Source organism: Microtus oregoni, unplaced genomic scaffold (genome assembly GCF_018167655.1).
Source record: "Microtus oregoni isolate MIOR12 unplaced genomic scaffold, Mior012 000044F_ref0000062, whole genome shotgun sequence".
Classification (NCBI taxonomy): Eukaryota; Metazoa; Chordata; class Mammalia; order Rodentia; family Cricetidae; genus Microtus; species Microtus oregoni.
In genome coordinates, this window is record NW_024543218.1 from 10,878,226 (window position 1) to 10,890,581 (window position 12,356).

The 12,356-nt window shown below is 38.4% G+C and overlaps 1 protein-coding gene across 1 annotated transcript in view; it reads right to left on the reverse strand.

Moving 5' to 3' along the window:
• The window catches only part of LOC121434795 (metabotropic glutamate receptor 3), a 212,472-nt gene that overhangs the window by 100,261 nt on the left and 99,855 nt on the right, over positions 1-12,356 (reverse strand). Inside the window, exon 2 of the mRNA XM_041633767.1 lies at positions 1,538-2,146. Coding sequence (XP_041489701.1) covers positions 1,538-2,038 — 501 coding nt within the window. The 5' untranslated portion in view covers positions 2,039-2,146. The remainder of the gene's footprint in view (positions 1-1,537; positions 2,147-12,356) is intronic.

A 12,356-nucleotide genomic window follows, 5' to 3' on the forward strand; every position in this document is an offset into this window, starting at 1 on the left:
TGTACTTAGAAAACGTTTGACACTTGGCTGGTGAAATTGTTATCGAAGTGTGTTGGATGTAGACCTTAAAATTTATCCTCTCCAAACAGAAATTTTCACCTCTTTTGGACTCAAGTATAAAAGTAATGGCAAAATTTACATGATCTGCTCTGAGATGTGCAATATTTTCTACCCTTCTAATAAAGTTAAAGGATGTTTATGAAAAACCAATTATCCAAATTACTCATAATATGACTATGTGCTCTGAAGAAGGGAAGAAATTCGAAATAGCTCATTTAGAACAGCACAGAATTATGCACGGAATTTTAAGTGCCAGAAATCTGGAATATAAAAATAAGGCTAGGCCAATTCAAATAGAGTCTTTTTAAGCAAAAGTGTGACATATAAAGAACATATCATATCCCTTCCTCTAATACTTGGGCTTTTATTATAGTAATTTAGTAAGAGGTAGAGTATGGCTCCTCTTAGAATCATGGCCTTTGATTACTGTGCCATTAGTGTTCTCACCAGAAAAAAAAATAATGAATTTCAAGTAGCATATAGAACTCATATGGGGTAGCTGAAAGGACACAAAAGATCAATCGAAGGTCTAGCTCTCATTCCACCTACAGATGGGAGTTTTTGTGCCGCCTGTCTTTTGGGGAATTGGGAAAATGAGGAAATTGAGCTGGATGACTTCTCGGCCTTTTCAGCTCTAAGGTTCTGTGGCTTTGTGAGTGAGCACCACAGGCATCTGAGGCGTGTGTTCTTTTTCTAATGAAGTTATGAGAGCAGTTATCAGCTTTTTATCTAATTTATGTTGTGTGCTAAATTCTGTCTCCCTAATTTCTGGTCATTATTTGGCTTCTCTGAATATACTTTCCCTGAGAAATTCTTTGTATTTGCAATTTCTGGACACAAGAACAAAAAATTGTATGAAAAATAGAGTGCAGAGATACCATACCTTCTTGTGATTGATAGCATGAATAGGTCCAAATATAATTCAGCTTATAAGGACCATATTATAACTTTGCATCATTTGTACTGTGGGCAGGGCATTTTTATTCCCTGACTTTGAGCCCTGTGAGTTGTGTCTGTTGATGGGATAGTAACAGATATGATACAGCAGAGAAGTTTGGAAGGAGCTTAAGAAGTGGTACTTACATCCTGCTACATCTTGAGCATCACTCTAAAGTCATTCTGAGACTAGATTACTGTTTACAGGAAGAAGAAAGGAGACAACTTGGGAAGAGTTGCTCATAGCTGAGTCTCTACTCATCCACTTTAGCTGATCTTCAGACTGTATATTAATAAATAGTTGTGTTAAGCCACTAAAATTGGGGGCACTTTATTTAGTTGTTGTAGCTATCTAATATACTTCAATATTCCAGTGGTCGAATGTTCTATATTAAAACATATTACTAAATACCCATAGAAACTAAAAGTTAAATTATTAATACCATCCATTGATGAAATTATTAGCACCATCTAATGCTGTTCTCCTGCCACATAAAAGAAAAGAGACACATCTGTTTGCAGTAGCATTTGTCGGTCTTACCTGTATGGAAACACTGCTGTATGAGCCACCAATGACCCCTGCAATGAGCAGTGGCATGTTTTCTTGAATAGCATATGATCCGTCAGGACACATATATTCAGCTTCATCCACTTTAGTCAAAGATGCCCTGACAAACTCCAACGATTGCTCTAATGCGTAGGTATCCCTTGAACACGTATCCAAAATGTGAACACCCAGCTTCACTCCTGGTAGCAAGTAATCGTCTTTGTTGATTTCATCAATAGCAAACAACATGGCTTCCAGGCGTTGGATACCACGGTCTTCATTGATTCGCCCACACTCTTCAGTTCCAGTGCCTTTTTCATTAATAGGAAATAAACCACCCAAGACAAGGTCACCTTCTATTTTAATTTCCCTCCTCATAAAGTTGTGATCCCCGAAAGAGGGTAAAAATCCCTTTGAGAACAAAGTTAACATAAGAATTTGGAGTCTTGTCAACATCTTCATGAATCCGGTTTCTGTATCTCTTGGATATATCATTGGGGGAAGCCAATGTTGCCTGTTAGTCTTCTCTCATTTTCAAGTGGGATCTTTGGCCTGTCCTTCAGATAAGGGAGGAGTGGGCTAAAAGAGCCCTTCACCGAATTCCTGAAGAGATAAAAGTTGTATGAACAAAAATGATTTTTAAAAACAGTAATAATTATATAGATGTTTCTCACTAAGTTCTTTGATGGGTTCCTAAATTGGACAAACCAACTTGGGAGCTTCTTTTAGTTGACCTTTATTGACATCTTGACTATTATCTTCCTGTTAATACGGAACTACCTTTATGTTCTCATTTTGCTTCTGGGTACACCTCAAATCTAACAACACCCTCACCCCCCAGTTCCTCCTCCCCATTTCTGTGCCAACTTTCCTGTGTTCATGGCTTGAACTACCATTTCAGTGAGACATAACTCCAACACTGATTACTTGTTAAGTTTAGTCACGTGTCTCTCAACCATCCACAAAGTCTGCATGGAATAAATGGCCCCTCATTCACAATTTCTATATAAATATTAAATCCTTAAAAAAATGGCCCCTTATATTTGTGTCTAGGTTCTCAAGACAGAAATCTGCCATTGAGAGTTCTGCCCACTTCACTTTTTTTCAACACTCTTCCAGTTAGCCATGAGAATAGAAGAATCTCTCTGGCCAACCTCTTTGAAGCCACAGCCCTCTTTGGTACTACTTCAACATTTTTGACATTTCTCTCTTGTCGTGAGAGCAGTTCCCTTTAAAGTCCAGCTTCCTGGTACTTTCACCACGTGGGCAAAGAATAAATTATTTTCTTGAAACACAGACGATTCTGAATTTTGTTAAGTTCATTTGTTTAGGTGTCAATGTCTGTGATGATGACAGCAGTCACTGGAATGTTCCAGGTTAGCCTCGAGTCTCTGCCACAGGGCCCCAGGAATTCTTAAGACAATAATTTCTTTTCAGAGTTGATACCGGAGAGCTATTTTTAAATTGTGGTTACATATCAATGTCTGATTCCTTTGATGTTGTGTACAATTCTCTTTGAAGTATAAGTGCCATCACTAGGAGGCAAAAGATACTGATCGTTATCACAAATAATGAAGATACAGGAATTGCTCTATAAACACACACTTTTATTTGCCTAATTAGAGAGAATAATTAATTCAAAGAAGGTTTGCCATGTATCTTTAAAAATTACTGACATTTTTTTTTTGAATGTAAAGGAGTGTGACACCAACTCCTCAAAGAAAACGTTATAGACAGCTGGAAACTTAATTGCCTTTTGAGAAAGGGCTCTGAAGAAAAGAGCATCTCAGGGGAATCAGCATGTGACTTTTAAAGGTAATGGCACATACAGGTACGATTGCTCAGCAGGTAGAGAGTGTGTATATGTGTGTGTGTGTGCTATTTTGTGTATCTAGGACTTGATATGCTCTTTACATATTCCACGACTATTTTGTGAAGGGTTATAAAGGGCCATGACGACCTTATTTACAAATAAGCTATACTCTTAACACCCAGAATGGCAAAAGGCGTAAACAGGGAAATGCATGGTTTTAATCTCATTAGCTGTCTCCTTACCACATGCTGTCCCCGTTCGCCCACTTCCACAGTAAGACTGCAGCTAGCAGGCACAAAATAAGGGAATGTTTGAGAATTTTTATAGGCTGAGAATTTTTAGTTTGAAAATATGAAGTGCTACAATATCTGTAACTTGAGGATGGATACAGTACAATAAATTATACTCCTAAGTACATGTAACAGGCCACAGCTCAAACACAGGAATATTAATTAAAATATTGCCCCATGAAATGAGTTTGATGTATATATGAAGCACGAATGGACTTCATATTTGGATTTGGGTTCTATCATCAAGATATTGCATTATGAATCTGTAAATATTTTAAAATTTCCCCAAGAATATGAAATTTAAAATAATTCTGGCCTTGAGCATTTTGGATAAGACATACCAACCACATACAAGCAAAAAGAGATGTTTTCTTTGGATTTGTAATTCGCAGTGAAGTTGGGTTCAAACAAAACCATTAATGGACCTGCACTTACTTCTAGGTTTTTATGTCAACGGAAGCATACGTATTATTCTATTTCAAAGTTTCAAAGATTTAATCGACTCAGGTCAAATATTTATTGAATACTTACTGTATATGTACTAGGCCCTAGTTAGACACCTACAATATAGATGCACCTAGTTAGCTGCAAAGTAAATAATGTTGTCTTGGTTATCAAGTAACATTCTTGATTCTTAAAAGTATGTTTGCATAAGTCAAGAAAAGTATTTCTGTTTTCGCCAAGTATTTCCATCATTTAAAAATAATCTTGGAGGTAAGAATATCATGAATTTCCTTTAGTGTGGGTGTTATTATAAGTACTTGACCCAAAGACAACCTACTTATGCTGTATACTGTAGAAATTGAAAACTTAGATATTCAAAGTTCCAATACAAGCTGACTAGTGATTTCGTGCAAAATAATTTTATATAGGCAACATAATGTAGGCATCTTTAAGTACAATATAATGTAGTCTAACACAATTACAATTTAACAATCAATTAAAATAATGTTTAAACCCACTTTCTTAATATTTTCTTTTTTACCTTTTCCTTAAAGTAGAATTTATAATGATTAAGGTTATGTATAATTTATAAATTACTTAGCATTACTTAAGATGAAGCCCTAAAAGCTGAAATAGAGAGGAAATTAAAAAAAATAACATTGAAAAATAGATGAACATGCTTAATCCAATGTAAATGTTTATCTCTGTGTAACAGCTTATCAGATTGAGAGGAAGGCAGAAACTGCTTTGAAGGTTCTGTTCATTGTAAATCAGAAGCAGCTTGGTCCCTGGACAAACAGGTTCCCTGCTAGTCACATTTGAATGCAGCTGGAGGATTGCAGCTCTACTAAATTCTCCATTCAGGGATGCTGAGTGACGTGTCAACTATAAACAAGCATGTGTAGGCCTCTCTGTGGGCAACCTGCTCAGTAATGTTTTATTAATCACTGCATTAATGGAATCTCAGAGGTTTGCTATGAATATCACCCCTAGAATACGTGGGCAGAAAATACTTCTGTGCTCTGGCTATGCTAATATGTATTTTCCCTTCTCCCCTGGCTTTGCCTGGAGAATTGGTGTGGGAACTGAAACCCACCTTGATTCAATGAATAAGTAGTTTTTCCTGGGGAGAAGAAGAGGGAGGTCTAAAGTCTGAAAGGATTCTCACTTTTCCCAGAAAAAAAAAAAAGCCCTAAGTTACTGCTGGATTTCAAAGAGTGTTCAAATCCTGTCTGCCCAAAAAAGTTGTTAACCTAGCATACTGAATTTGATCATTGCTGTAAATTTTCAGATGCTGGATTTATAGACAAAAAAGACAGGACTCTTGTTCTTAGACTTCCATTTTCCCCCCTAGAATAATGTGATGCTGGAGCTATATTGGCATTCAAGTACCAGAGTACAGAAAAATAACATGACGGGAAATTCCTTTCTCTTGCTGAGGGAAGGAAGAGGACCAACAGGCTAATGTCCCAGAGGTCTTTGAGAAGCTTTCATGGTTTGATATGAACTGTCCCTACAGACTCATTATGAGTGCTTAGTTGTCATAGAAAAGGCAGACGGGCTGCTGGGAAGTGTTTGAATCTTGGAGGGTCTGACCTAATCAATAGATAAATGCTTTGAGGAATTCGTAATATAATGACATAATGGGAGGTGGTAAAAGTATATGGTGGGGCCAGATGGGCAAAAGTTGGCCACTTGGGAATGTTTTTGAAGATTGTCTTGCCCTTCTTGTCTGTCTGTCTCATAGTACGTTGTTTGCTGTTAGGCAATTGACTAAGCCAGTAGGTAAGCATTCTACTACATGGTGTCCAACAGGATGCTTGTCCCTCAGCATACATGGAGTCAGCAGCACCAGAAACCAGTAGTGACCATGGATGGAAACGTCTGAGACTCTGAACAAAAATTCCTTTTCCTCCCTCAGTTGTTTTGCTTGGGCATCTCTGTCACAGCCCTCTGAAAGTAAACATGGAAGCTATTACAAACACCTGACTATTGGAAGCTTGATTTTGAGATGGTCTAAACTGCTGGTTCTCAATCTTCCCAATGCTGCAACCATTTAATATGGTTCCTCATATTGTGGTGACCCCCAACCATAAAATTATTTTCTTTGCCACTTCATTACTGTATTTTTGCTACTGTTGTGAATCGTAGCGTACATAGTTTTGGAGGAAGGGGCTTGCCAAAATGGTTGCAACCCGAGATTGGGAACTGTCTCCCTTTGTTGTCTTACGACGGTTGTAAGGGTTCCCTCATTCAGTGGGTTCCCATATATTCTCTGCTAGGTTTATCTAGAGGATTTTATATTATTTTGTTTTATTTGAATAGCTTACTTTTTAATTTTGGTTCTTTTGCATATATATATGCAAAAGATATATGTTTATATGTGTGAGATGTTTATGTAAAGGCTTGAGGTTGAAGGTCAGTGTCTTCTTCCTGCCATCTATACTTTATTTATTAAAGCAGAATCTCTCACTGAACAATGTCTGTATAGTCTAGCTATTTAGTGTGTCACAGGGATCTCTGTCCCATGGGTCTCAGTTTTTCTGTGGGTTCTGGGAATCTGAATTCTGGTTCTCATGCTTAGGTAGCAAGTGCTTTACCCACCAAGCTACCCCACCAGGGCCAAATAATTTGAAGTTAAAAACTGTCTCATTCTTTTTCCCCATTAGATTGTGAACAACTATCTCTCAATCCAGGATGATGCGCTGGGTACTTTTATACACTTTATAATATCTTAACACATCTTTACCAAATATTTGTTAAATAAATTCCCAGTAGCATCTATGTGTCTGAGAACATGTCAGGAGATTTGAACAATTCTGGGATTCCATTCAGAGGGTGAAAAAAGATGAATGAAAAGTTGAATTCAACTAGAGAAATTTGCCTCAAATAGTTCTGACCTGATTACTTTTTGTGTTAAACTATTGTTTCCTGTTTAGATGAAGTAGACATTAGATCTGGAAAAGTTGAGAACATTTGAAAAACCAGGAAAGAACCGCTATCACTCATGTCGCAGACATTAGGAGAAACACTCCTGACATGGGCCAGGTGGAAGAGTAGAGCCCAAAGCTCGGAGTTGGGATTTGCGGATGGGGCAAGAGCTCTCCCTTCATTCAAAATTCTTGAGGTCAAGACTGTTTGAAATCTTACAGTGAATACAAAGGTTTAAATAACCAAAACGTAGGTTGAATAGTGTGAATTAACTTAGGAGAACTTCTCCAATGGTACTGACTCATTTCTACAGAAGATGACAGGATCTGAGAACCCTCAGTACCCAGACTGAAATTGGTATAATAGAGACATTGGTGACTTTCAAAGGAGAAAAGTCCATTTCTCTATTAACCTTATACAAAAAGAAAATTTCTTTTAAAAATGACATATTTTTTTTTTAATCTTTTGAATTTAAGGAGAGTCTTCTTATGAGGTAATCATGGGATTAGCAATTGTACTGAATGTTTGCTCCTGTGGGTGGTTACTGGTAATTTACTTCCAATCAATAATATTATCTTAGTTGGGTCATTCGGTTGAGAATAGATGAAAGATTCAATTGCTTTGCTTCGGAGTAGATTTTCATTTCCAAATACCAAACTACATTGTGTCTGCTCTTCCTCCTCCGTGTGTGTGGTGTGTGTGTGTGTGTGTGTGTGTGTATGTGTGTGTGTGTATGTGTGTGTATGTGTGTGTGTGTATGTGTGTGTGTATGTGTGTATGTGTGTGTGTATGTGTGTGTGTGTGCGATTCAATGCCTCTGTGTTGGAGTCACCCTAGTCTCGCTCTGCTTAACCTTTCTTTTTGCCGTCTTCAGAGCTGTCAAACCTAAAAGAAGCTGCAGTTTGCTGGTATGAACACCGGGTCTAGAACACAGCTCCCTAGAAGCTGCCCCTCTATCCCTGCACTGCATAGCAAAGGGGCTGGACTGGAGGAAAAGAGCTTTGAGGACTTTTTACCATGGGTACTGTGATCTAAGGGATTGGGGCTAATTGTGTACATGTTCCCTTCCCAGCATTCAAAGTGCTGCATAGTTGCGAACTCTTACTAGTCTGGGCAAGAAAGAGAAAGATCTACTGTGGTGAGAAGAGAACAGACAACACACACACACACACACACACACACACACACAGAGAGAGAGAGAGAGAGAGAGAGAGAGAGAGAGATCATAATCATGCATGTGCCCACAAAAATTATTCTTCCCTGAACTATTTCTCAGTACAACAGATCTTAAAATATGTGTTAAGTCACATCTCTCCCGATTTACAATAAATATTTACATCTGACTTGCTTGCAATCATACAACAATGACTAATATTGGGCTTGTCTTCCTGATGAAAGTAGTTATACAATTAACAAGTGAATTAAGTCAAATATGGCCTTTAAGAGGAGGAAGTACAACAGGAGAGCCCTATGGCCTCTCTCTGGACTCTGCACAGGGGTCTCACTTTCCTGCCATGCAGTACTGTTAATTTTGTTAATTTTCCTGAAATGAGCAGAGACTGGGGTTCTGTGACGCTGAAGTGGTTGCAGTTTTCAGGGAATAGAGCTGTGTGGAGATGGAGCCATGCAGGAGCTTGTCTGGTGAGGGACAGAAGAAACCCCTTGGACTTGAGAGGGGCATGGTGACATCAGAGGCCGTGTACACTCATTCGTCTATATCTTCAAGGGTTTGTATCCAGGATTCCCTGCAGATAACAAAGTCCTCCGTTCTTGACTCCCTTGAACAATGACATAGAACTTGCTTACACGATCCACACTTTCTCACACACATTACACAATCTCTGAATTACTTCTAATCCTAAAATCTTGCAAACAGCTGTAAGAGTGGTGTTTGGGCAGTAGTAGCAAAGAAAATAATCTGTATATGTTTGGTAGAGATGCAATGAGCACAACAGATCACCGCAGAAATGTCATATAACCAACGTTCAAATAACTTCTAGAAAGAAATGGGGGAAGAGGGAAGAGGAGAAAGAGGAGTAGGAGGTAGGCATCGGTGTAGGAAAGAGAAAAAAAAAGGCATCAGGAGATGGAACCCAAAGTAAATGAAAAAGCATTAGAAATGGGTTCTTCCTAGAGCGACCCACGTGCTGGATCTCACAGACAAGTGCTTTAAGTTCACACTCACAAACTCGATGCAAGACTTAAACAAGTGACTACATGCCAAATCGCAGCAGAAAGCTGACACTAAAAATAAATACTGTATTAAAATACTAGAACTCAGAAGTACGATATCTAATTAAAGATTTCATGGGCGAGGGAGAGGTGACAGTTTAGCAGTGGCAAAATAGTTAAGTTGAAGATGATGAGAACATTCATTCTAACCGATAAGAAAGGACTGAGGATAAATTGAGTAAAAATCTTAGTTAGAAGATATTGGCCACACATGAGTGTAATACACAAAGCTATAAGAGGGGGAAGACTATAGAAATAATGACTGATGATTTTCCAAATTTAGAGGCAAACATAAGATTTCAAAGCAAAGAAGTTCATGAAATGGGATGAAGAATAATTATAAACAAAGCTTTATGTTATAAGGAAATTGTACTTCTACTAATAAAGCAGAGGATAAAGGGAAAATTTTGGAAGCAAAGTGAACGAGAGCATATGCCCAGGTTGGCAGTGGGAATGACGACTCACTGAAAACAGCGGCTCAGCACCCCTGATTCTGCTGCTTGTGGAAAGCCTTTCGAATATCATTCTTGAATTTACTCATCGAATAAGACATTGATGACACGGGAGGGAGGGTTACTTTTTCATAGTTTAAAATAGTTTACTTAGTCGTTTAAGTGCCAGCTTCTTCTTATATAAAAGATTTATTAGGTGAAGCAGTTGGTTTTTCCTTTGTAGTTTGACAACCTAGAATTCCTTTCCCATTTTTCTGGAAACTACATCATAATTTTTTGAGGGATCAGCACACATGTTCTCAAGGAGAGGCGAGTCCATTCATGATCTCCAGGGAGCTTGCGATCACATGATTGGCCAACATCAAGTGTCCTGATCATAACAATTGAGATGAGCTCACGGGGAAATCTTTACCAGTTAGGCTAGTTCACCAGAACCAAAGAACCTATAGGAGAAAAGCTTGTCTTTCTGTTAGAGCACCTGAGAGGGACGGTGACAAGCCAGAGCAGAAGGCAGCCATATTATCCACACCGAGACATGAGCCTATATGAGAATAAACCCAGAGAAACGCAGAGCCAAGATAAAGAAAAATGATGAGACTAATACCATTATATGCTGCTAATCTAGACTGAATTTCTCAGTTAGCCAATACTTCCTTTTCTCGTGTCCCAGCTTGACATAATTCATATCATTTTACATTAAAAGATTCCTAAATACCATAGTTGGGGTTTGAATGAGAATGACCTTTATAGGCACATATATTTGAATGCTTGGTCTACCTATTAGTGGAACTGTTTGGGAAGGGTACAAGGTATGGCTTTTGTTGGAGTAACTGTGTCACTGGAGATTTCAGAAGCCCACACCATGCCTAGGCGCTCTCTCTCTCTCTCTCTCTCTCTCTCTCTCTGCCTGTTGTTTCTGGGTAAGCATATATGTAGCTCTCATCAATTCCTCCAGCACCATTGCTGATTGCATGTCTGCCTGTCACTGTGCTCCCAGCCACAGAAAATGGACTAACCTTCTGAAACTGTACGCAAGTTTCCAATTAACTGTTTCCTGTTATAGGTTGTCTCACTCAAGAAGTTTCTTCACAGTAATATAACAATAACTAAAACAGAATCTCTTTGACTTCTACTTCCATTGAATATGGAAAGATTGGTTCAGGTATGGTAGGGCACACCCACAGTCTCAGCATTTGGGTGACTAGGCAGGAGAATCACAGGTTTGAGGTTAGCCTGGGCTAAATGAATGACCTCAAAATCCAAAAGTGAATCCTAGAGCAGTGGTTCACAACCTGGAGGGTTCAACAATGTTTGCAGAGTGGTCACCTAAGAGCATCAAAACACACAGGTATTTATTTTTTGATCCATAAAGTAATAGCATAACTACAACTCTGAAGTAACAATGAAAATAATTTTGTGTTTGGGCTTCACTACCACAAGAAAAACTGTAGAAGGGTCTCAGCATTAGGAAGGCTGAGAACCACTGCACTAGAGGAGAGTAAAAATTATTGGGCACCTACTGTGTGCTTAAACACAGATCACTGTTCTTCGTAGATGATTTATTTATTTCCACAGCTTTCTTCTCATTTCTTTCTCTCTAACTGTGCCGGTGATGTCCCCAGGCCCAGCAAGGGTTTCCTGGCACTCGCATTGAGTTACCCTAAAAAAGTTATCGTTCCAAAGGTATCTCTCCCATACCTCATAACTTGAATTTTCACTTCCTGATTCTTCCTAATACAAATAAAGTTGTCTGTCGTGCTTTGTGAATGCCTGGTTCTCAATGTCGCAGTGCGAGAAGATGGCTTTCCACGGCAGAGTGTATGGTCCCAGGAGGAAAGTCTTCATGTAAGGGCTTTTGCTTTTCCTCTGCAAGCTTGCCCTTGCAGGACTATATAGTTACTGTGAGTGCGTTATAAAGTGATTTTCATTGTTGTAAAGTGCCTTTTACTTTTCCTAGACGTGCCCACTTGCCTTTCTGATTTCTATCATGGAATGAAGCAAGACACGCCCCTCGCTAGTTGTGGCCAGTTGCTCGTGGACTTTCAGTTATCTAGAATCAAGAGCTTAAATAACTCCTTTTCCTTATAATGCACCCAGCCCCAGATGTTTTTCTATCCAACAAGAAACATATTAACAAGTCATCTGATATATTAAGAAATTGACATCCAACATGTAAATACACAATAACTACTTAGGGATGACCAATTTTCCAAATATAGCAAAAGCATTGGTTTTAAGGAAATAAAAAGATGCTTAATCGTGAAATTCTTAGTACCTCAGTGATCGTGGGTTAGGCATAAGCAGTTAAGTGATGTTTTCTTAGTCCTTTTACTTATAAGTTACCATTCATATTTGTATATAAGCCAACTTGAATATATCATACAGTATGTGATTTTAGGCCTAAAATTACTGTTATGTCATCAAATATGCATCAAAATGTATTAATCAAATATCCCTATAAAGTAGGGCACAATGAGTCATTTAGTATAGCCTTAAAATAAAACTTTTAGTTATTTTTTTGTTGAAAACTTCTGGGAAAATCATTATTGTGTTGTTGTTTACTTGTACAAACTCTCAAATGCCAATTACCTGTGTGTCTCCTCAACTCTGTGTTTGGTGGCATTTATTGACAACTTAAAATTGGCCAAGCT